The sequence below is a fragment of the Notechis scutatus genome, chromosome 1, assembly GCF_049901735.1.
Source record: "Notechis scutatus isolate UNSWTSFEM ecotype Mainland chromosome 1, rNotScu1.2, whole genome shotgun sequence".
Taxonomy (NCBI): Eukaryota; Metazoa; Chordata; class Lepidosauria; order Squamata; family Elapidae; genus Notechis; species Notechis scutatus.
In genome coordinates, this window is record NC_142009.1 from 72754043 (window position 1) to 72779507 (window position 25465).

At 36.2% G+C, this 25465-nt stretch overlaps 1 protein-coding gene across 1 annotated transcript; it reads left to right on the forward strand.

The window, feature by feature from the left end:
- The first annotated feature begins 13 nt into the window (after positions 1 to 13).
- ERO1B (endoplasmic reticulum oxidoreductase 1 beta) lies at positions 14 to 24952 on the forward strand. The gene is made up of 16 exons (XM_026669416.2): positions 14 to 415; positions 4036 to 4155; positions 5407 to 5490; positions 7470 to 7511; positions 8664 to 8746; positions 9468 to 9541; positions 13565 to 13685; positions 13777 to 13823; positions 14654 to 14665; positions 15907 to 15933; positions 18161 to 18253; positions 18360 to 18606; positions 20529 to 20598; positions 21435 to 21521; positions 23159 to 23292; positions 24058 to 24952. The coding sequence occupies exons 1-16, from the start codon at positions 305 to 307 to the stop codon at positions 24116 to 24118; spliced, it is 1413 nt and encodes a 470-aa protein (XP_026525201.1). The 5' UTR covers positions 14 to 304; the 3' UTR covers positions 24119 to 24952.
- The last annotated feature ends 513 nt before the right edge of the window (positions 24953 to 25465 follow it).

Sequence of the window (25465 nt, forward strand, 5' to 3'; positions counted from 1 at the left end):
GCTGGCGAAGCGAGCGCGCCTCTTCTCCTTTCGCAGTATTGTGTGTGTGTTTGTCTGTGTGTGTATGTGAGGTCTGGCACCTGGAAAGGAGCGAGGGCGGCGGCGGCGGCGGCTGGAGGAGGGGAGCGCATCCACCCGCTCGCCTGACAGGTTCCTTTCCCGGCAGAGTGGGGGATTGGGACAGGGAAGGCATCCCCCCCCTCCCGCCCAGCGTGGCCGGCGGACACCCTGTACTCCTGGCTGCCCAAAGGCGGCGGTGCGGGGCACGGTCCCCTCAGGTCCCCCGGCGAACGGCTTCTGCAGCATGAGCAGCAGTGGAATCGTCCGGAGAACTGCAGCGGAGAGGGATCGGGCGGCGCAGCTCTTGCTGGCAGCGGTGACTCTTGGTTGCCTTTGGTGTGCGATAGAGGCCCAGGTGAGCCGAGTCGCCCGTTGGGAAGGGAGTTCGGGGAGGAAAAAGCCATAGGGATGTGGAGTGCCTTAGGGTGTCAAAACCCTTTAGTTGCTTCCTGCTGGACTTGAGATCGGAGAGTTGCGAGAGAAAGTGGGTTCGTCCTCTACTCACTCGCTGAGACCTCCTGGAAATCTCTCCTTGTGTGTGTGTGTGGGGGGGGATGCTTCTTTGCTCTAGGTTAGCAAGTGTTTAATGCTGATTTGTAATTAAGCCGAGATAATGTCAACTAGGATTATATTGTATCTTGTAAGGAAAGGAGCAGAGACAGGGAGAATGAAGGACCTTTTATGTGAAAGTTGGGTGGGGGGGAGCTCTACTGTATTTCTGTGTAAGTGAAGTGCAAAACTTGCTCAATAGAGGAAAGAGAGCTTTGAGTGCTTAATATTTATTATCTTTTGTAAAAGCTCAATGGGTTTTGTAGAAACTCCGAATTATGTCATGAAAAAGTTTATTTAAAAGTCAACAGAGTGAAGAGCTATGTAGCAAGAGCAGTCCCATCTTTCTGGCTGTTTGATCCAGTTCCCTCTTTGGGGAAACAGGTGCTTCTAAAGAAAGCTCACTCTCCAAGGCAGTCAGACATAAGGTGAAGGATGTTTGCTTAAAATGAAAGATTTTTACGTAAAGCCCCCTGGCCTTATTCAAACTATTGAGAATGTTTTTGAGAAACTTATTTTTAACCGTGTTTTCGTATTAGAAATATTTTTGGGTGGGCTTTCTTGAAATGTAGACTATGAATACACAAAAAAGTATGAATAGTATCGCAGAGTCTGTTAACTGTCTAGAGACAGTCTCCCTCATGAATGTACCTGTGTGGCATGCAGATTTATAAACACAGTTTTATAATAGCTGTCTAAAATAACATAGGAGCCATTGTGTGAAATGAGCTTTACATTTGTCTTTAGTTTTGTTGTATAGAATACTTTTTTTGGCGAAACTGTCTTCAGAACCATATGCAGCTGATTTGCGAAGCTTATAAGCAAGTAAATACTTTTATGGTAAATCATGCTAATCACAGTGGGATTTTTTTCTCCAGAACCGCAAGAGCTGTGGTGGACTACACAAAGGCCTATGTAGCCTATCTACCTAGCACACAAGGACCATTCCTTTGTCACAATTCAATCTGCGTATCAATAGGAAGACCACAAGCAAGCAAAACTTGAGTCAATGTTCTCTGTTTTATTCAACAATAGTAGCCTTCATTAATATGCCTCTTTTTAAAAGGCAGTTCAAGTTCATATCTTGCAGAGACAAATATAATATATGGTGTTATGAAGAGATATTGTCTCTTTATCTATTTTGAGTCTAGTTAGTGCATAATTGGAAGCGAGTATCCTTATTTTTTCCTTGTAAAAAGGCTACGTTTCTTTGCTTTGAAGGAATGTGTGGTTATTTCTTATTGGTTGTTCATTAAAGCACTTTAGGGTTTTAGCTCAATCTGCCCAAATTCTAAATAAAACTGGAAATATTCTGGGGACTTCTACTAATTTCATACTTGCCAACCTTACACAGAGCTAAAGAAATTTAAAGTTGGTAGGCCAGCATTTCTCAAACTTTTTGCCATCATGAAATGTTTGGAAAATGTAATTAAATTAAACAATAAAACAAAGTAGGTGAATCCTAGGTTCCTCATAATTAAATGTTGCCATCTTATGGGACCTAGGAAATGTGCCCTCTCTGTTGTGGCACTAATCCTCTGAATAGTATTTATGATTTCATCATTTCAAAACAAGATGGGTGGCAAATAAATTTAATAAATAATAAATAAAAATTTATATATCACACCTCTAAGCAAAAACATGCTCATCATTCTTGAAAACAGGTAGGAAGGCAAGTCTGAAACAGCAAGAAGCTTTGTTTAGCTTACTGTCAATATATCAGAGGGAAAAGAATGAGGCAATGAGCAGGCTGTCAGGGTACACCCAGAGATGAGAACTGAGGCAATGAATGGGCTTTGACCTGGGCCATCAGATGGACTTCTGCAGACAGTTGCAACCACCGAAAATCATTTAAGTACTGTTGTAAAACTTACAAATTGGAGATGAAAGAAGGCTTAGTAGATCTTTTTTTTACCGTACTTATTTCCCTAATATTTACTCAACAGGCTCTAAAGCAACAGCATACACCTTTATTTGAGAATTTGAATGTATAATCCTTTTCCACAGAATACACTATCCCTCATAGCTATCTTTTTTACTATTACACTGTTAAGCTTTGTGTAATGTGCCAGGGGTCATTTTGTTGCTAGGCAAAAAGAGTTATTTTCCTATTTGCAAATTAATGGAGATCAAACTGTAGATCCACATTTGCCTTCATGTTAGCTCTGTAGATATTCAGTCAACCTTGGCATTCAAAATGGTGGCTACAACTGGGTAACATATCCAAAATGGCTTCAGTCATATAGACTTGACCACTATTTCGACCTTTTTGACACCTGTAGATGCCCTTGGTCTTAGCCACGATACTCTTCTTGAGTACAATCTCCATTTAAGCTTTAGCATTTAAATGTTCATTTGAGTAGCATATTTTGTCCCCTCCCCACCCCAATAATCATGTGATAACTGGAGATTGTTGAAGTATTTCCATATGTTGGAAATACTTTTTGTCTAATTAGTTCATATTAATTGATATCTAATAAATACTTTATTCTTTTAATGTTTGCGGTGCAAGAACAGGACAAATGTTTCAAATATTTTAACATAATACTGCTTATTTCAAATTTAGCTACATTTTGAATTCATTTCATATAGTTAAACATTGTATAAAATATTAATCTACATACTACTAAAACTCTCATTGTCATGACCTTTAACTGGGAGAAAGAGTGTATAGCAGGGCAACAATTTTTGAACCAAGCCACCTCAAATGGACTAACTTACAATATGTGTCCAAAATCCAAGATTCCTGATTCCCAGCAGAATTAAAATTGGAGAATTATGGCTGATTCAGTACTACTAACTGCTGCTGGGCTGATGCAATGGTCATACATTCTTCATTTTCAGTGTTGTGTAACAGTTTCCCAGCCATTGGCAATCCCTCACTCTTTCCCCTACCCAGCAGCAGCAACTACTTACCCTGCTGGAAAGGAGAGGGAAGGGGATTTTCAATGCTCCCTTCCAAATTCCCACTAGGAAACTCAATAGGAAGAATGGCAGGAAATCAGAAATCACTCCTGCACCCACTGCTTTTTTGTCCGCCCTTGGTAGTTCTGTTTCTGTAGGTGAGGAAATACCTTTGAAATGATGACTTAAGGGTTGTCTAGTGCTAATTAGTTACTGTGGTTTAATACTGTGGATAGTTTACACAAATAAAGACATACTTTGTTTGACAGATGTGTCATTATAATGAAGAAAAGGAAGATCAATTGTGAAACATTTTCTTTTTATTTCAAAGTAAAGAGACCAAACTATGTAGTTTCTCTTTTTTAGTTTTAGATTTTATAACATAACTAGATCAATTAAAATAGCTAAATTCCTACCTAAATTCCTACCTAAATTCCTAACACCTCTTACTATTTTTAATTCTTCTTGCAGACTAAATCTCTAGTGTAAATAATGTTTCTAGCTGGGTTTTTTTCCCCCTAGGTAACAGGATTACTTGATGACTGCTTATGTGACATAGAAAGCATAGATGACTTCAACAATTTTAAGATCTTTCCCAAAATACAGAAACTTCAAGAACGAGACTACTTCAGGTATTACAAGGTAAACTAAAAACAGCATATTATTATAAAGCTGGTTGAAAGCTAGCTTTAATTCTCCAAAGAAAGGAATGAAAAAATAAGAAATAAGATGTAAAGAAATAAGTAAATCTTTAAACATTTTTTAAAAAGAGATCCAGGCAGTGGGGCAAAGGGAGGACTAGGGCTACGCATTTACTAGTGTCTCTGCAACGCATTTACTAGTGACTCTCCTTAGGCAGCAGCTGCATCACCTGGAACAGGGGTCCCCAACCACTGGTCCGTGGACCGGTACCGGTCCGCGGAACAAGTCCTACTGGGCCGCTGGCTTGTTGGCGCCGCCATCTTTTGATGAAAAAGTGCTTCCGGTGAGCTTTTCCGGTAGAAAGCTCACCGGAAGCACTTTTTCATCAAAAAGATGAGCGGCGCCGCGTCGTGAGCTTTTCCGGTAGAAAGCCATTTCTACCGGAAAAGCTCATCGAAGCGCTGGCGCTGCTATCTTTTTGATGAAAAAGTGCTTCCGGTGAGGTCACCGGAAGCACTTTTTCATCAAAAAAAGATGGCGGCGCCCAGTTGATGCCGGTACCGGGCCGCGGCGCCCAGCTGATGCCGGTACCGGGCCGCGGCATAAAAAAGGTTGGGGATCACTGCCCTGGAAGGTTCCTTGGAGCTGTTTCCGGGTTCTCTGGGTGTGCATGAACAGATGACCCTTTAGGGCAGCCAACAAAGTACTATAAAGTGACTGTGTATAAATGTGCCCAAAGCAATAGGCAGGGAAAGCCTTCAAAGCAGCTGCATGAAGCTTGTGAACAAATGCAGCTGCCTAACGCATTCTGGAAGGTCATTTGTAGCAATGAAAATCCATTGAGGGTGGAATGGATAACATTTGGAAACATCCCACTCATGGCAAGATATTTGCAAAAGTTGCTTAAAGGTAACTACTAACTAGTTTGAAACCTATAACTTCAGATAGTTTAAAAAATTATACTATTTTTCTTAGTGAATTAATGAAATACACTAATTATATAACTGAAGGACTGAAGGGAAACCTAACAATAAGTAGCAATTTGTTTGCTGGAAATTATAACTGTCAAATTTTAAAGATCTTTGGCATGAGCTGTATTTCCTCCTCTGTTACAAAGAAGCTCTCAGAAAATCTTATAATTATTTCCAGTGAGCTTTTCCCTTTTTGTTCAACTTGTTTAATCTCATAATTTTAAAGGCAAAATGCTTCTTGGATGAATATGAATGACATTTTAAAAAATTGTTATTTAAGGTTAATCTGAAAAGACCATGTCCATTCTGGGCTGATGATGGCCATTGCTCTATCAGAGATTGTCATGTAGAGCCTTGCCCTGAGGTAAGTTTCAAAACAGCAGAAAGCTGAAACAATATTGTATTGACTCTTGTAGCCTTGGTGTACTTTGTTTGCTTGTGAATGTTGGATTGCAGTTAGGTGACATCATTCGTGACGGTGAGTATGAGGTTTTCTCACAGTTTATATAAAGTAGTTTGTCCTGATGGTATTGGTTTTCTCCTTGGTTTAATGGTTGATTGGAATATTGCTCTCTGCTTGATTGTCTGAGTGTTGGCTGCTGGAAGGGATATGTTCTGGTCTATTTTTATTAATTGATTTGTCTTTATTATTGTTTATTTATTTGGGAATTTTATATGGCCACCTCCACACTCATACCGTGTTTCTCCAACAATACGGCCTCCACCAATAGGAAGCCCCAACATGTTTTATTGGCATAAAATCAAATTAAGCCCCTCCCCCCAAATTAAGCCCCATATTAAACATGCGAAATGGGGGGGAAAGCGGGGGGGGGGGGCTTGCCGTTAGGAAGTACTTTTGTTGCATGCCCGGATATGGTGCTGCCTGCGTTGGTGGGGCACTTCATATCGGGAGACCTTCCACCGTTGCTTTCCCTTCTCCCTTGCTGCCGCGGCGTTAGAGCAACGCTGCGGCGTTTGGCGCAGCCACGTGCGGCCAGTCAGGGCTCCTCCCTGCAACCGGAGCCCTGAGGAGACACTTGGCTTCAGGCGTTCCCGTCTTCCCTTTGCTTTCGAAGGTAAAGCGAATTATTTTACAAAGCCTCCCCTGCCCGAGAGGGCAGCCCAACCCCACGTTGCAGGGAGGAGCCCTGACTGGCCGCACGTGGCTGCGCCAAACACCGCGGCGTTGCTCTAACGCCGCGGCAGCAAGGGAGAAGGGGCAGCAAGGGAGAAGGGAAAGCAACGGTGGCCCGAACCCGAAGGTCTCCCGAATATCCAAGCTGTCGCCGCCCGCCCACCCACCCGAGGATACAAGGTGGGGGAATTAAGTCACCCCCAAAAAGACGTCCTAGCCGTTTTTTCGGGGGTCAAAAAAAAATAAGGCCCGGCCTTATTATGTGAGAAACACGGTAGATATAAATAACTAAAGGTGGCAAACTTATCTAACATTCCTTCCTCTTCCTATTTTCCTCACAATGACAATCCTGTGAGATGTTGGGCTCAGAGAGGGACTAGCTGATCCTGACCCAGCCAGCTTGCATGCCTAAGGTGGGACTAGAACTGACAGTCATGCAGTTTCTAGACCAGCACTTTAACCACAAAACCAAACTGTCTCTCTATGTGATCAACCTCTTTTTGTTTCCTTCTTAGTTTTTTATTGTCTCTTGAGTGGTATGTAAAAATGGTTTATTTTTATTAATAGCTATTTTCCCTAATCAAGGAACTGTCAAATGAAAATTACACCCCTACCAATATTGGCAACGCAAGCTACTGTAGATAAATACCCACATTCACTATCATTGATGATAATATCTAGGTGGGTAATGAAACATCTATAAGCAAACAACCAGGCTCAGAGAATATTAAGAACTCCACAGTTCAACCCTGAGCTACATATATTCTCGTCCATTGGATTAACTATTCTGCTGGCAACATAATGTTTATTGTTACTGTGAGGATTTTGTATAAGTGGATGTCAGTGACAGAATGAGGATTTAAATGCACATTCTCTTGCATAAACGCTGTGTAGATTTTGGGTATAGTATAAGTTCCTGATATAAATGTTAATTGGATTTATCATTTTTTCTTAAGCATTTTATAGGTAAATCCTTTGCCTTTGGTTGAATTTGACTGCCTTGAAATAGACATGCAGACATCAAAACCTGTCATAATAAATGAAACTTTCTTAAGAGTCAGTTTATTTGTCTGTGGAATTAATGCACAATTAGTCTTCCTGACTGTTCGGCTCCAATTCTGAATTTTCTTTAGTTTATTTATTTTGGGGTTGAAAATTGCTTGAAAAAAAGTAAAGATAAATGCTTATATTATCTGTATTTATTTTAGAGTAAAGTTCCAGTTGGAATTAAAGCTGAAAGTGCTAACAAAGTAAGTAATTTCTTTCAAAATAATCTTAATGCCCTCTCTTACATATGGCAAATAGTAAATGTATAAAACCTAGAGTTTGCTGTCCACTCATGCCACTTACAAATTCTTATGTAACATTGTGCTATGTTACTCAATGGTGCAAAACCAGGGCCAGCATTCTTCTTGCTGTTTGTATATTGCTTTTCTCTTCTAATAGAGAAGAAGTTGTAGCTGGCAGTAGTATATTTCATTATGCTGCTTGATCATAGAAGCAGAGTTGATATTCTTTCTTTCCTCCCTCCACCCACACCCGCCTCTTTTTATTTCTGTTTTCAAAGGTAGCAAGAGACTAAATAGAACCATTCCAAATAGAACAAAATAGAATAGGAAACTGGTTAAAAGATAACATGATATAAATTTTGGCTTAAAAATAACTTAAAGAAATAATTATATTATTCTATTGCTGTGTTAGTCTCTTGAAATAAACAGTTTTGCAGTGCTTTTAAAGCTCAGGGAACTCCTTGTATAATCTTCATATTTTTAAAAAATATATTCATGTCTGAGTCTTATGGGACTAAGGGTTTTTGATAATTCTTTAGTACAGTGATCCCCAACCTTTTTGACGCCGCGGCCCGGTACCGGCATCAGCTGGGCGCCGCGGCCTGGTACCGGCATCAGCTGGGCGCCGCCATCTTTTTTTGATGAAAAAGTGCTTCCGGTGACCTCACGGAAGCGCGTTTTCATCAAAAAGATGGCGGCATGGTTTCGGTGAGCTTTTCCGGTAGAAATGGCTTTCTACCCGGAAAAGCTCAGAAAGGCTGCCGCCATCTTTTTGATGAAAACGTGCTTCCGGTGAGCTTTCTACCGGAAAAGCTCACCGGAAGCACTTTTTCATGAAAAAAGATGGCGGCGCCCAGCAAGCCGCGGCCCGGTAGGAGTTGTTCCGCGGACCAGTACCGGTCCGCAGACCGGTGGTTGGGGACCCCTGCTTTAGTACAACGAGGGATTTGGGGGAACACATGCAACAGAAAGTTCAGGATTTGGAAGAGATAGTAATATATTGAAAAATTAAGTACTATTTTGAAGTCAGTAATACTTTAGATAAATAACTGGCAAGTATTTATCTAAAATATTGTTATTAAAGATACAAAGATGACATATTCTGTCTTTCAGTATTCAAAGATAGCAAACCATACCAAAGAACGTGAAGACTGTGAACAGGCTAACAAACTGGGTGCAATTAATAGTACATTAAGGTAATTATACTTTCAGTATTAGTGGAAGGCCTAATTCTTATTTAATTTAATGGTTCTCTATATTTTTATTCCTTATGTTTTGAGGAAACAAAATAGTTTCATATTTGATGTATCTTTTGTTTGACACATTTGTATCAGTTCAATTTAAATTATACATGGGATGAATGTATGCATCAGAGAACTGATAGATTCAACAAAATAACTGCCTTAATTTCTTAAAACTGTACTCTAATGGGATATATAATAATGAATTTCACTCTTTGATTCATCACCTCTATTTTGGTCAGATGGTTCTAGTATTAGATGTAAACTTTCTTAATTTTAATGAGCTCAGGAAAAAATTATACAGCAACAATAATGAAGAATCATTAATTGCAACAGATGTAGCATAAATATGTAATCTAATTCTGCTGCATCTGTACAGTAACTGTACAACTCTAATGGTTATTGCAAATAGTTATGAAAGTGGTTGCTGATTCTCTTACTACATGAAAAATAATGTAAGTGTCTGCTATTCTCATTCTCGTATCTTGATCTGTTTAATTTTAATCATTAGTGTTAATTTATGAGCGTCTGTGAAAGCTTGTTGGGACTATAACATACTTTTTTCAGGCTCATCCTAATAATGTGGAATAAACTCTGATTCCTATGGAGGTTGAGAGTTATGTAAAAATTAATAAATTCAGTCCAGAACTAATATTTTAACCTCTTTTTCACATAGTAACCAAAGTAAAGAAGCTTTCATTGACTGGGCCAGATATGATGATTCCCAGGACCATTTTTGTGAATTGGACGGTAAAATTTGAGCCAGATTTTCTTCACTGTGTAACTAAGTAAACAAAGTTAGAATAAATATCCATGTACTTTAAAAACAGAATATGTTAAATGCTCTTTAGAATAGATCCATTTGTAATAATCCCCCAAATGTAAATAAACATTTGGGCTCACCATCTGTAATTGTTTTCTTATCTAATGTGAAGTATAACATTAATCGCAAATACTACTAATCCAATATGTTAATCTAAGGGGAACCTGATTGGCAGAATAATTATGAGAATGGAAAACTAGCTTGGAAATTATATTCAAAGTGATCATCAAAGATTCTTCTGTGATTAAAATTGAAATAAGATATTTAATGGGCTGCTATAAGATACAGCCAGAGATGCATATTCTCCAACATTTTAATTAAGGTTTGGAATACTTACAAAATTTCCACATATGGCTACAAAAAAACAAGTGCAATTTCAAACTGCACCAACAGAAATGTTTTCTGTTGTTTCCAACAATCATTCTATTTTTTTCTGTGCTTTGGTGATACCCTATTTTCATATCCAGTTTTGGACACTAATGGCACTTTGTCCTCCAAAGAGATATGAAAAGATTTGGCAATATTCTGCCTTGGAGAAAAGATTGATAGGACATATGATAGGATTCTTCCAAGTACATGAAAAGATGTCACATAGATGTATAGTATGTTGCTTATGGTTACATTGCTTTTTTTTTTTTAAACAAATTTTATTAATTTTCAAAGACAATACACAAACAAACAAAACATAAAACATAAAAACATAAAACATCTTTTCTGAAAGTTGCTTATTAAGTTTTAAGCAAACAAATAAAACATCTTATTTGAGTACAGCATAGTTCCAGGTTATTACATTTCCATACAGACACAATTTCATATGCATATTCATCTTATGTATTCAACTTCATATCTTATTACTCTTTTTCCAACTTCTTACTATTTCTCCCTTTACTTCTCTCAATTTTCTTTTATGGTTATCTCATTTTCTTCTTATTCAATTGTATTTCTTTTACCTAGATTTCTATATCTTTTTATTCATTGTACTTATACTTTCATCTGTCTTATTTACAATTTCATATGTTCTCTTCCAACATTCTTCCAAAATTTTATTAATTTTCAATAAACAAACATAGTCAAAACAAAACACAAAACATGAAAACATAAAACTTCTTTTTGGAAAGAGGCTTAGCCCTGGGTTACATCTTTTTGTACAGACATAAATCAAATTCATGCTCACCTTATATACCATTTCATATCTTATTTAACATTCTATATTTTCTATATGTCTTCTCCCCTCTTTTCACTCTCTTAATTCTATTTTATTTATTTCATCTTAATTTAAATCATTATACTTGTATCTTTTGTCCGTTCTTTTTCAATTATCTATTTATCTTTTCTCTTTAATACAAAATTTCTCCTGTAATCACTGGTTGAAGTATGACGCCTTTCTATCTTTCTCCTAAATTTAACACTTAAAATAATATATAATTTCCATTCTGATTCTGCTTAGTACATTCTATGTACTACATTTTAAAATAAGAAAATAATAAATTTATAATATAGTTAAAACAATGTTCCATAGCAAATTAAACTCTATCATTAAATCTTAGACATTTTACACATTCCCTTTAATATTTTATTAACTCATATAATATTCCAATTTTCTAACTCTATTTCAAATACAAATACTACAATACAATCTTATGTACTTTTGCAGAATCTCTTTTTTAATTGTATTTTACCCTTTGTCTCTGAAAAAAACCTGTTTCTTAACATCTTGTTTCAAGCCTTCTCTTCCCTTTTTCCCTTCCTTTCTTGTCGAATCTAGCCTTTTTACCCCCCCATCTCTTAATCTCCGCCCTCTTAGTCTCCCCTCTCTGTTATATTCCTCTTTTCTGTTGTTTTTTGACATTGTATCGATTTTTCACCTTATTTTTCCCTTTCTTGGTTGTTTTTTTAAATCTTTAAATCTCCATTCTCTTTCCCTTCTTTCCCTTTTCTTCCTCAACTAACATTGTTTGTTCATTAAAGATGGCTTCTTCTTCTTCATCCCAGCCTTCTTGTTGTTGTAATTCCTGGTAGGTAGAAATCGCCATTTCTAAAAAGTGAAAAACAGATCCAGAAGAGCCCTTGCCTTCTTGTTCCTCTTCTTTTAGCTTTTTGAATTCCATTTTCAATTCTTCAACAGATAATGCCATTGTGAGATATATATTTTTTAAACAACCCAAATGTTTTTAGTCTTTCAAAAAATAGTTTCCAAAAATCCCAAAGTCACCAAGCAATCCAAATCAACACAAACTGTTTCATTTAGCACTTTCTTCTTTTTATACTTTCTCTTCCTGGGGTAGAATTCAATTACAAAGTTCCAAAATGTATTTTTTAGAAGTCTTATTGCAGTTTATCTCTGATCTTATAAGCTCCAAGCAGTCTCCTCCAGCAAAGTCTTAATATAAATTCTTTACCTCTCCCTTCCCACTTATAGCAAAAAGATTTTAATTTTTAATTCCAATGTTCAGAAATCTTTAATATCCCCTTGGCTTTAATTTTCAAATTTAATTACCTTCTGTTGCCAAAGCGGGTTTTTCCGATTTCCATCTGCTATCTCCGTAGGGAAGGAGAGTGAGAAAAAACAAACTTTCCCTTTTCACTTTCATCCGCCGCTTTTACGATCTTCTTAGGGAACAATGTATCTTTTAAAAAGTTGAATTTCCAGGGTATTTAGATGTTACTTGTTGTCCCGGTTCAGCCAAAAACTTTCACTTTCTCAACTTCCTCCTGCACATTCTTGTCTGGCTGAAAGCTTCTTTGTGGCGGCCATTGCTGACCACCGCTCCACCGCCTTTGGAAAAGGGAGTTAAGCCGGCTGAGGAGTGGGGTTGCGATTCCCCCAGACCCCTGCCCAGATCTCCCCTATCTTCAGTTACCTCTACGGGGTAACTATAGCCTCCAAATCCAACTGGAACGGGGACACTCCAGCAGCGAGTGCAGCAGGAACCACGCACGATCGCGGATTCCTGCCGCCACCGAAGCCTTGAAAACCAGAACTCCATGGTTACATTGCTTTTATATGTGATTGTTTTCTTGGTTTTTGGCAGATACAGTTATATTGAAAAAACATGAAAATCAAACTGGGGTCTTTAAGACTCAGAGAAAAAACATACATTTTTAATAATTATTGTAGCAGAAGTAGCTCATTACTTTTTCAACATTTTACAATAAAAGTTAAAACAGACTTTCTGTTGTATTTATTTATTTAAATTTCATTGCTGCCTAATTAACTCTAAACCAGGTCTGGGCAGCTTACAATATAATATTAACACAGACAATATAGAACAAAGCCAGATGAGAACTAATCGCTCAATACAAAAACAGAGACATGTACAGGTAGTTCTTGACTTACAACAGTTCATTTAGTGACCGTTCGAAGTTACAATAGCCTTGAAAAAAGTGACATATGAGCATTTTTCACACTTACAACCATTGCAGCATCCCCATGGTCATGTGATCAAAATTCAGCCACTTGGCACCTTTCTCATATTTATGACAGCTGCAGCGTCTTGGGGGTCTCGTGATCACCTTTTGTGACCTTCAGACAAGCAGAGTCAATGGGGCAGCCAGATTCATTTAACAACCATGTTGCTAACTTAACAACTGAGGTAATTCACTTAATTATGGCAAGAAATTTCATAAAATGGAGCAAATTTTATGTAGGGGTCAATTGTCATCGTAAGTTGAAAACTACCTGTACTTTGTTCAATTGTATATAAAAATATAAAATAAAACATAAATATGTCACATTTAAAAATTTTTTACATATTTATCTTTAATATCCATTTTATTTACAATATTCACTTTTACAATGTAAAAATATGAAATGCAGAGTGTTAATTTCTTCATAAATGCTTTTATATGCTGTTGTTGTAATTTGGTCTTTTACATTAAGACAGCTGTTTATACTGAATGTTACGTGTTCCAATTCATAATTAAGCAGCACAGTTTTTCTTCATTATTAGATGAGAGATCACCTGATGCTCAATATGTGGATTTGCTCTTGAATCCAGAACGATACACTGGATACAAAGGGCCCTCCGCATGGAGAGTATGGAACAGTATCTATGAAGAAAATTGCTTTAAGTAAGTGAAAATAGAGAGCAAAATTCTTTTATATTGAAATTTAAAATTTCTTAAATTGCCGAAACTTACATTACCATACTTTTCTCATTAGGCCACGATCTGTATATCGTCCACTAAATCCACTGGCACCAACCAAGGGTGAGTCATGCAATCTTTTGTAATTGTAATATAATAATTCTAAATATTAGTTAAGTAAAACATTATTATGTTTTATTGCACAGTCAGCCAGATTTTTAGAATGGATTTTGCATTTTTATCCAGCTACATAGTCTTTCTCAAGGATCTGGAGTAGGCTGATGTTATTGTTTGATGGCATTAGAGATATTGTCACTAATATTTTTATTATTATCCAAGCTTTTTAAATGTCTTTGTTCAACTCAACTTGGCAAATATACATTCATCTCAAAGACTTTGAGACCTAGCTATATATGATCAGCAATTACATCTGAAAACACAGTTCTGTAAATAATTCCGATTTGAATGAGAAGGCACTTCTTTATAAGAAATATAAAGTTAAATCAATAAGTATCAGAAATAATGCAGTTAAATTTTCAGTTAAATCAATAAGTATCAGAAATAATGTAGCTTGTCCGATTTAGTTTAAAAAAACCTACATCCAATCATCTGTACTCATTTTATGTTGTTTAATTAGATATTTTTATTCTGGGAGGTGCAAAACACATTCTTTTAAAGTGATCTATAACTTGTAACAAAAAGCAAGAAAAAATAACACATTTTTAAAAATCAAGTTCCTTTGCAAACTTGTGCCAGTATTCTCCCATTTTATTATGGATGGCAAATATATCACTGTTTGAATCTTTAACTCTTGAGAAAAATAGTGTTGGAGTTAATTACAATCAGAAAGTTCTGACCTTTTTAAACAGACACATACAGTATATTTTTGATATTCTGTGCAGAAATAAAGATGGAATAAATTATAATATTTATCTTTTATAACTTTTTTTCAGGAGAAGATGATGGTAAGTTTTTGTGACATAGTATTCTTTCACTGTGTTATTTAAGATTCTGGAAAAAACATAATGAGCGGGAAATTCCACAGGATTACAACTTTATAATATTATCACTGTACCTAGTGAATAAATTTCAGTGAGAGATATAAAGTAGGGAAGAGAAAGAAAAAAATTGCATAGCAAAAGTTTATTGGTTATATTGGAACACAAATGTTATCTAGGACTACTAATCCTTTTCTCGTGATTAATAGATGCTATTAATAATTGATGATATGCATACACAATTGCCATGAATTCTGTAATTCTCTAGGGATCTTTATTAAATTTGTGAAGTCCAGCAAAGTAGATTAGAATCAGAATAGAATAGAATAGAATAGAATAGAATAGAATAGAATAGAATAGAATAGAATAGAATAGAATAGAATAGAATACTTTATTGGCCAAGTGTGATTGGACACACAAGGAATTTGTCTTGGTGTAAATACTCTCAGTGTACATAAAAGATACATTCGTTAAGAATCAAGAATCATAACGTACAACACTTAATGTCGTAGGGTACAATCAGCAATCAAATCATACTAGGAAACAGTCAATATAAATCGTAAGGATACAAGCGACAAAGTTACAGTCCTACAATCACAAGTGGGAGGGGATGGGTGATAAGGAGTGATGAGAAGATTAATAGTAATAGTAGTGCAGACTTTGTAATAGTTGAACAGTGTTGAGGGAATTATTTGTTTAGCAGAGTGATGGCTTTTGGGAAAAAACTGTCCTTGTGTCTAGTTGTTCTGGGGTGCAGTGCTCCATAGCGTCATTTTGAGGGAAGGAGTTGAAACAGTTTATGTCTGGGATGTGAAAGGTCTGTAAATATTTTCACAGCCCTCTTTTTGACTCGTGCAGTATACAGGTCCTCAATTTGAAGGCAGGTAGGTAGTAATTAAGTTTTCTGATGTTCTGTTACATTCCAGGGATCCTTATATAAATTCTGTTACTATGACTTGCTTTGAAATAAGCGTAAATCAGATTTAAAACATCTGAACCGTTTTTTCAACTTGAAATAAATATTTAAGAATGCTAAATGAGCAACAGTGAAGTGATACATCAAGATTCAGTTTTATCACAAAATTTTAGATGAAAGGGCTAGATAATTTTGATACATATTTTGAAGTATGCTGTGAATTTATAGATTTTCAAAGTATTTATTGATATGTCTAGACCTTGTTTGAAATTAATTATTTTTGTGTTCACAGGAGAATCCTTTTATACATGGCTAGAAGGTAAATTCGGTATCATCAAAATTTTAATGAAAACTGCAAACTCTCTGTGCATTAAGAAAGTTCTGTGAAATTTAAAGATTAAAGAATGCATTCTTGTTCAAGGAAAAAAATGTAGTAACAGTCAACCTGTTGGCTAAAAAAACTTGCTCATTTTGCAAGACTTGATCATTTTTACTAAATGCTTTCAATGGTGAAATTAATGTGTACCATTAACTATGGATATGCAAAACATTTAAAAGACATGCCTTGCAAATCATGTTAATTAAAGAAAAAACATATCTCTCTTCAAAGTCTTAAAGCAACCATGGCAGCCTGTGCAGTTCTTTTGAAGGCTGTTCCCAATTCTCTGCATGTATCTGCCAGGATAGCATTTGAAATAATGCTTTAAAGTTTTAGCCTTTAAAAGGATATGGCTGGCTTGATGTATCCAGAAGTGTTTCACTCACTCTAATAGGCTTTGCAAAGCACCTGTTTTAAATGCTTTGCTCAACTGTTTTTTTAATCTCCAAGCTTGAGGTCAAGGGTGTCAAACTCAAGTCGTCACGGGGTTACATGATGTATCATGACTTTTTCCCCTCTCCTAACGCAGACATGGGCGTGGCCAATAAGTTTGACAGCTCTGCTCTAGGTCAACTTTGCATAGGAGCCATGTATCACACTCACATAGAAATGGAAAAAATAGTGAAGTGATTACTACACTTCTGAATGAAATACAATAGTACTGATTTTATTATTCAAATCAGGTGTATAAATATTATCTAAAATATTACAATATCTCCTATACTCAAGGTATGTTTTATCAGTGAATTGCTTTGATCAATTTCTCTAATCTGGCAAAGTTCATCCTCTTTGGATCCATCTTGTATGGTTTAAATATAAAACAAAACCATTGTTTTCCATTATGTGACAGAGTGGTCAATGTCTGGAATACTCTCCCAGACTCTGTGTTTTTTCCCCCAAACCCCAAAAACTTTAACCTTAGACTGTCTACTATTGACCTCACCCCTTTCCTAAGAGGTCTGTAGGGGGCCTGCATAAGCGCACCAACGTGCCTACTGTCCCTGTCCTATTGTTTCTTTTATATTTTTTATTTTTTTTATTATATGTATCCATGTATTCATAACTATGTTTTTACTTATACCTATTATCTTGTAAGCAATTGACAAATTAAAAATAAAATTAAAAAAAATAAAAACTGTAATGAACCTTGGATCTGACTACTACCCATTTCTGTTCTTTGCAAGCTAAAGAAAAAGATCTATTAGCATTTTTAACACAATTTACTTTTCATAAGATGTTCTAACTTGGAAACTAATTAGTGGGAATAAGGCAGAATTTGAAATAATGCTTTATTCTCTAATTTTTCAGTTTAGCTTTGAATGAATGAAAAATATTTTGCCAGCCATAGAAAGCTTTCAATCTGCTAGAGCAGTGGGTCTTTTTCGTCACTATGGACCCTCTTTAAATACCTTTTATGGTCACAGACCACCAAGACCTAACTAAAAAATTAAATCATCTTCAAGCCTACGCGGACTGTGATGACATCATTGACCCCAGGGATCCACAGGTTGAGAACCACTGAGCTGTAGGGGATCCTGTTAATACAAATGGACAGAAGAAAACTTTACCGATACTTCCTGCAATGATCTGTGCTGTTCTGGATAATCCCCATTAGTTCTCCAGAACTCATCTCCATAAGTTGCAAAAGTTGAAGGCATCAAAATTTCCCATTTCCCTTTGGGATATTGCCAGTCTCAAAAAGCAGAACTTACGCCCACAATTGAGCCCAACATTTCTATTGTTAAGTGAGATATTTAAGTGAATTTTGCCCCGTTTTACGACTTATCTTGCTACAGTTGTAAATCTGCAGCTGATAAGTTAGTAACCTGGTTATTAAGTGAATTTGGCTTCACCATTGACCTTGCTTAGCACGCGACCTTGGGACAGAGCAACAGTCCTTGCTTAGCATGTGACCTTGGGACACAGCAACAGTCATAAATATGAGTCAGTTGCCAAGCATCTGAATTTTGATCATGATCATGGGGATCCTACAAAGGTTGTAACTGAAAAACAGTCACAAGTCACATTTTTCAGTGCCAATGCAACTTTGAACGGTCACTAAATGAATAGTTGTTAGCCGAGGACTACTTCTATAACAAAATACTTTCTAGCTAGATTATTGAATTATTTTCTAATTCAGTTTTAACAATATTTTTATCCCATCTAGGGCTTTGTCTTGAAAAACGTGTATTCTATAAACTTATTTCAGGACTTCATGCAAGTATCAACTTACATCTTTGTGCAAACTATTTACTTGAAGGTAAATTGCCCCTTCTCTTTTTATTATTGTGGGAAGTTAATTTTTCCCCTATTGCCATAAAAATAATTTCAATATTTACTTTAAAGCAATGTTTTTGTTTGCTCAGAAACATGGGGAAGACCTCGTTGGGGACCTAATGTCAAAGAATTTGCCCTTCGTTTTGACCCTACTGAAACAAAAAGTGAAGGACCAAGACGACTAAAAAATTTATATTTCCTATATTTGGTGGAATTACGTGCATTGTCAAAGGTTGCATCATACTTTGAGCGTTCAGTTGTGGACCTTTATACTGGAAATTCACAGGAGGATACAGAAACTAAGTCTCTCTTGTTAGAAATCTTCCAAGATACAAAGTAGGTGTGCTTTTCTTCTCTACCTTTAGTATGTATTCAGATACAGATAAGTGAATTGTCTGAAGTTGATTTCAGAAGATGTTTAGGGAAATGCAGGAAAATGAAAGTACTAAAACAGACTTTCACATATCACATTAAACTATTGTTTAACCATAATGTATTGAATCATCCTCAGTTAGCTGGGTTTCTTTAATAATCTAATTAAATTATTAATAATTAAATAATAATTATAAATAATTTAATAATTTAATAATCCCAAATCTTAAACAACAAAGTTTGCCTAGCAAGATGTGGGAAGCAACTTGAGAATCCAAAGGATGTTTGCAATGGAAAAGAAGCTTTCCAGAAAGGAAAACAATGAATGTCAGACAAAAGACACATTTGAATCAAGCTGCAGTTTAAATTGTGCAAATAATTAATATCTGTTTTCTTTTAATTCAAAAGAAAAAAGAACACAAGGCTTTAAGTAGACTGTGTACTATTGATCTTCTCACCTTAGTCACATAGTCAAATGTCTTGAAGCAGATAGCCAAGTCTTCAGGATTATGACAGATACCTAGAAGAAATGCAGGTGGCCAAAGAGAGCCAAATGAAACATTATGCTAAAATCACACATGTGGTTAATAGCTACAGGAAATTGGTTTTAGGTTGCTGAAAAACTGGCTGGTGCTACACTCAGCCAATATATAAGAAAGTTGACTATTTTATCCTTTTGAATTTTTGATTCTTCCTTTGAATTACTTAACCCCAAAGATAAAATGTTTTGATTAGAAATGTCAAATTATTGAGAAAGGTACCATGTCAAGTGAATTCAGTGAGCTAGTAATCTGTTATATTGTAATGCTTTTGTGGACAACTGATGCATTTTAGAATGCTGAGTCCTCTGTGTTACCGGATGTTGGGGTCATAGAGAGTAAGAGAACAGCTAGAAGGTCTGGGTGAACTTCAATAGGAGCCCTAGTGGCGCAGTGGTTAGAATGCAGTATTGCAGGCTAACTCTGCCCACAGCCAGGAGTTCGATACTGACTAGCTCAAGGCTGACTCATCCTGGAACAGTATATCTAAGTACTATAGCCAAGTGCTATTGCTATTCAATAAAAGGCATAGGGAATGGCCCTGAGGGAGAGAAGGAAGAACCACTAGCAAGGAAATGGTTAAAGTAGGTGGAATTTGAACTTGGGCCAAGAAAATAACTTGAGAAACTCTCTCAAAGAAGCACGTTCCAAGTTTAGATAAAGAGGGAGGACAAAAGACTATCAGACTTGCAAGATTCTGTTACTGTAGCTGTTAACAATAAAAGCAATCCTAGCCTCTGTGGCATTGGTTTCTTAAGTCTACCGTGTTAGGCTGACAAATTCACTCTGGGGACAATAGCTATAAGTAGCAGAGTTGTTAAAAGATCTGTCAGATATCATGATGTGCATATAGTAAGTAGTTTTGGAGGGAGTTCTTTCTATATCTTTTGAATCATAATATTCTCTATTATCAGAAACTTAGTTTATAATTGTGTTTATTTCTGTTTAGCAAGGGAAGGGATTTAGTGACTTACTACAAAGCCCATAAGACATTACATCAGATAAGAAAAGGAAGAGTTTCATAAAAGAGTTGGAGAGAAAGACAAAATTGAGAATTGTGGCTAAAACTGCTATGTAATAAAGAGTTTCATGTTATTATTTCCTTTGAAACATTTGTTAAGAATCCTTTGAGAAAAAAAAACATAAAAGTAACTGTTTTGCAGTGCATATAGAATTGGACAAACCATGTAACTGGATGTGCCTATAACATATGTTTTGGTTCTTGAGCCGTATTTTAAACAGTTTATGTATTGTAGATATTTCAAGTAATTGTAGAAAGTGGAACATTATTAGTAGTATCCAAACAGTTTTGTTAAATAAGTCTAATTCATTATTTAATTTATCTAGGTCCTTCCCTATGCATTTTGATGAAAAGTCCATGTTTTCCGGAAATAAAAAGGAGGCCAGATCTTTAAAGGTAAACATAGTTTTTACATTGACAATTTATATAAGTTGCACAAATGAAAGACATTTTAAATTAGATTAAATCATGTTTCTTTACTTTTGTGTGTGTGTTTGATTATTTTGCTTTATATTTGAGGCAACATCATGAGTAAACATCAAGCTACTTTTAAGTTCTTGCAAGTAATATTTCAGAAAAGTCATTAGAATGTAAGATACTGGATTAATGTAAGATACATTAATCAGAATCTCTGTCATGCTATCTACTTGCATAATTTTGAGTCAACTTCTTTTTTCTACTGTTATAAATAAAGCTATACTTTATAGCTTTATGGTAAATGCCAATTCATAAGCTTTTTTACTACATGAAAAAATGAAACTTTTTCTCTTTATGAGAATATGAAAGAAACGCCAGGAGCAGAAGCATCCAGGGGCAGGGATCAAATGATGGAACAAATGCATTTATGTCATTCCAATGCAAACTCCACCTCTTTTTTAGATATGTTGTTCCACGCATGTACAAAAGGTGCAGAACTTCACTGCAATGTTCATTTCATCCTTTTGATAACGTATCTTTTTCAAAGCCAATAGTACTTAGTGAAACTGACATAAATGAATTTATAGAATAACTATGGATACTCCCAGCCAGCTTGCCATCAGTTTAAAAGTGGTTGCAAACTATGGTTTGAACTAATTAGTTTGAAGGCTTAAATGGTTACCTCTAAAAGGAAAATGATACACAAAATTAGGAAAGAGAGAAAAAACATTGAGAGAAGAGAGTGTTGGCCCACCATCATTAGACTCACTAATTCCATTAGAAAAAGATTTAAACATGTTTTTCTATATTGGTAGGAAGAATTCAGATTGCATTTCAAGAACATATCTCGCATAATGGATTGTGTTGGATGTGATAAATGTCGGTTATGGGGAAAATTACAGGTATGTGATATTTTTTCATGTTTTAAGGTTAACATTTTTACATAGCAAAACCGTTTCTCACACCAGGTTGACTATTTCCTATACTCTGCATCTCTAAGGCCGGTTAATATCCATATGGTAAATTTTAGCTTTACTACAAAGCCAGATATTTCACATTTGCTCTATTATGACATTCAAGCTATGCAAGTTGTACATAGCATTTCACCAATTATATAATACAATTTCTTTATAGTAGGAATACATACCCTATTATGCAAATATTATTTGTTATTTATATTAAAATACTGCATAATAACACTTTACACTTATACCATGTTTCCCCCAAAATTAGAACTAACCAGAAAATAAGCTCTAGCCTGATTATTTAGTATGCTCCTAATATAAGCCCTACTCAAAAAATAAGCCCCAGCTAAGGTCGTCATCAGCTGAGAGTGGGTGTGAGTGGGCGTGGCCAGCACCAGAGGCAATGAGGGCATGGGGGCCAACAGTGTCCAGGAGCAGCCGCAACCCATGCAGCACATGTGAGTTGATTACCTGTCCAAGCAATGGGGAGGCACGCGATCCAGACACAGGGCCATGTGAAAGCCAAGAGGCTATGAGACGGAGTGGGTGGGTGGCCGCGGGAGGCTCATCTTCATGCAGCAGAACTGGCAAGCAGAGGCAGAGGCATGGGGTAGAAGGCAGGCATCCAGACATGCCACGTGGGCCGCAGGCAAGGTGAGAAGCAATAGGACGGAGTGGGCAACCAGCCTCGGGAGCCTTGTCTTTGCATTTCTCGGCTTGCCTGCAACCTGCATGGTGCATCTGGATCATGTGTCTCCCCCCACGCCTCTGCATCTGTCTGCTGCTTGGCCAGGTAATCAACTGCACAGGTTTCACAGCCCCAGAGCACATCAACTAAGGGGCTGGCGGGCTGCAGCCGCTGCTGGACACTGTCAATCCCCGCGTACTCACTGCCTCTTGTGCATGCCGGGAGGTGGGGTGTCCACTCGAACTTATCACCCTGATATCATGTTTCCCCGAAAATAAGCCTTAATTCTTATTTTGGAGCCCCCTCCCCCAAAATAAGGTCTTATTTTGGGAGAAACACGGTATACTGCTTCATAGTGCCTTACAGCACTCTCTGAGCAGTTTACAGAGTCAGCATATTATCCCCACCAATCTACCAACCTCAGAAGGATGAAAGGCTGAGTCAACTTTGAACCAGTCAGAATCGAACTTCTGGTAGTGGGCAGAGTCAGCCTGCAATACTGCATTTTAACTACTGCACCACTACGGCTCCTTTTCATTCCTTGAAAATGAGATTTTAATTCTTCATTCAATAATTAATTTAATAAACTGAACTGAAAACAACAATATGCATTTAGAAAATGGAGACTAGTCTACTTTCTTTCGTCTCTGTTTTGAGGTGAATGAGAATGAGAGGATTTTGTTGATATAAGATCTGCCGCTACCTGGAGTTAGTTATGACTTTACTCCGTGTTCTTGGTCTGAGTCACTGAAATAGAGATGATAATTGGCTTTCAGATCACTTTTGAGAGATTCGGGAGTAGAAATTATTGCAATGTAGAAATGCCCAAAGTTGTTAATGAATATATATTGTACTCTTGCTATTTAATATATTGGTTCTCTTTCAGACTCAAGGTTTAGGAACTGCTTTGAAAATCTTATTCTCCGAAAAAGAAATAAAAAATCTTTCTGAGAACAATCCATCCAAAGGTTTTCAATTGACACGGCAAGAAATAGTTGCTCTTTTGAATGCATTTGGAAGGTAAATTATACTTGAGATTTGTTATAGTTATGTAGTGATAGGCTGGGCTTTTTCTTCATGTGATAGGGACTTTAAAAATATGTATGTATGTATGTATGTAGTCCTCAATTTATGACACAATTAAGCCCAGAATTCTGGTCACAAATCATTGCAATTATTTATTTGATTCAATTTTACGATCATCTTTATGACAGTTGTTAAGCTGGTCTCCATGATTGTTAAGTGAATCATGTGGTCATTTAGCAAATCCAGCATATCTAATGGGTGTCTTTTATTGTTTTCTGCTGAATACTATAAAAATTGTTGCAAATCACAGTCACATGACTGTGGTATGATGGAAATGGTGGTAACCAAATATCTGAAATGAAGTCATGTGACAATGGGGAGGTAGTACCTTAGTCGTAACTTTGAAAACAAGTTTGTAACTAACTGTTTTCAGTCCAGTGTATCTTCAAGCAATTGTTAAGCTGCCAATTGTTAAGTCAGGACTACTTGTATTTTCTCCAAAAGCTATAATGTCCTCTCAAGGTAACTTACACAGTGCCAACATTCACGATAATAGGGAATCCAGTCCATTTTAGTCGAATTAAATAATTACAGAATTTAAGTGCATCAGACACACACATGAAGGTGGATGAGATAATTATTTTAATGAACTGCAGTACTAAGTTTTAGATCAAATTGGTATTTCATGCAGAATGAGCTTCCTTCTTTTAATGCTGAACTTCTGTAGACTCAATCCTTCTTCCCTTCTCTTTCTCACAGACTTTCTACAAGTATTCGAGAGCTACAGAATTTCAAAGTCTTATTGCAACAGAAAAGTTAACGAATGCTTTGTACTTATTGGTAGAAGCAGCCACTAATTTAACACCAGACAAAATGAAGCCAATCTGCATACACGACTGTTCTAGAAGGGCAAGAATATATATAATTCCAACTTGAATATTTAAAATAGAAAAGGTTAAGACATTGGACAAAATATTTATGGATAAAATACCTGGCTTTAATTATGTAAATTATGCTTGTTTTCAATTGTTTCACTATTCTTACTCTCTACTACTTTTGTTTCATCATCATTCAAAAGAAATGTTGCCTCTCTTGCTTTACATCACCATGCAAGAACCTCATCCAGGCTGTGTTGCTCACATGGAAAAGATTCTTGCAGTGTTTCCTAAAAATACCTGGTGGAAATGCTTTTTTAATATTTATTTGGAGGAACTGATGATATGTAAGAAAAATGTTTTCTTGCATTTGTATTTCATTTTTCTGTTACAGTCTCTTTTATGGCCAGTAAATATTTTACTAAAATATCCATCCAGGGGGACTAGTTATTGGGGAATCTCAAGTTATTTTTGTGTTTGCCTCCTTGCCCTCTTCTCCTTTCCTTTTTATTTCATTTTTTCTACAGCATAGCTGCTTTCTCTGTGAGGAGACAAAACTGGATTAAATTACTTTATCAGTTTTTATTCTGATAATGAAAGGCTTTTCCCATTAAGTGCTGCTAGCTTAAAATAATTCAGCTCCAGCTTTAGAGTCAGGGACCTTAATCTTCCATTTCAAAAACATTACAAATTCCTCTTATTCTGGTGCTCTTCCATTCAATTCAAATACAATAAAAAATAAAACTAAATATTTTCACAGACAAATGTCCACTTTTTTTTTTTTTAAAAAAAAGCAACTTCCAGAATTCAACAGAGCACATTCTATCTATGCAATCTCTAATTACACCTTTAAAAATATAGTATCTAATAAAATGGATATTCTATACATTTGTTCCTAAATCTTTATCTACAAAGGGGAATCTAGTTATCAGAGAACTGTTGCAGGTAATAAACATTAAAATTCTTAATCTGCAGTAGGAAGAAGTCTGTAAATTGTGAAGGAGCAGCTTATTTAAAAACAGTTTGTAATGTAATATTTGTATTCTGTGAGGGAATGAATGTCAGTTTAAGTACAATATACAGATTTGTACATATTTTGCTTTGCTTTGATAAGTAAAACAATATTTACAAAATGAATTAAAAGTGCTCTTAAAATCTTATAATTTAAGACATGTCTACTGTTGGTGGTGGTGTGTGTATGTGTGTGTGTGTCTATGTGTATGACATACTTTAAGCAACATAATTCCATAAGTTTGTGGTTTAAGTTTTTAAAAATGAAGATTATGAGCTAT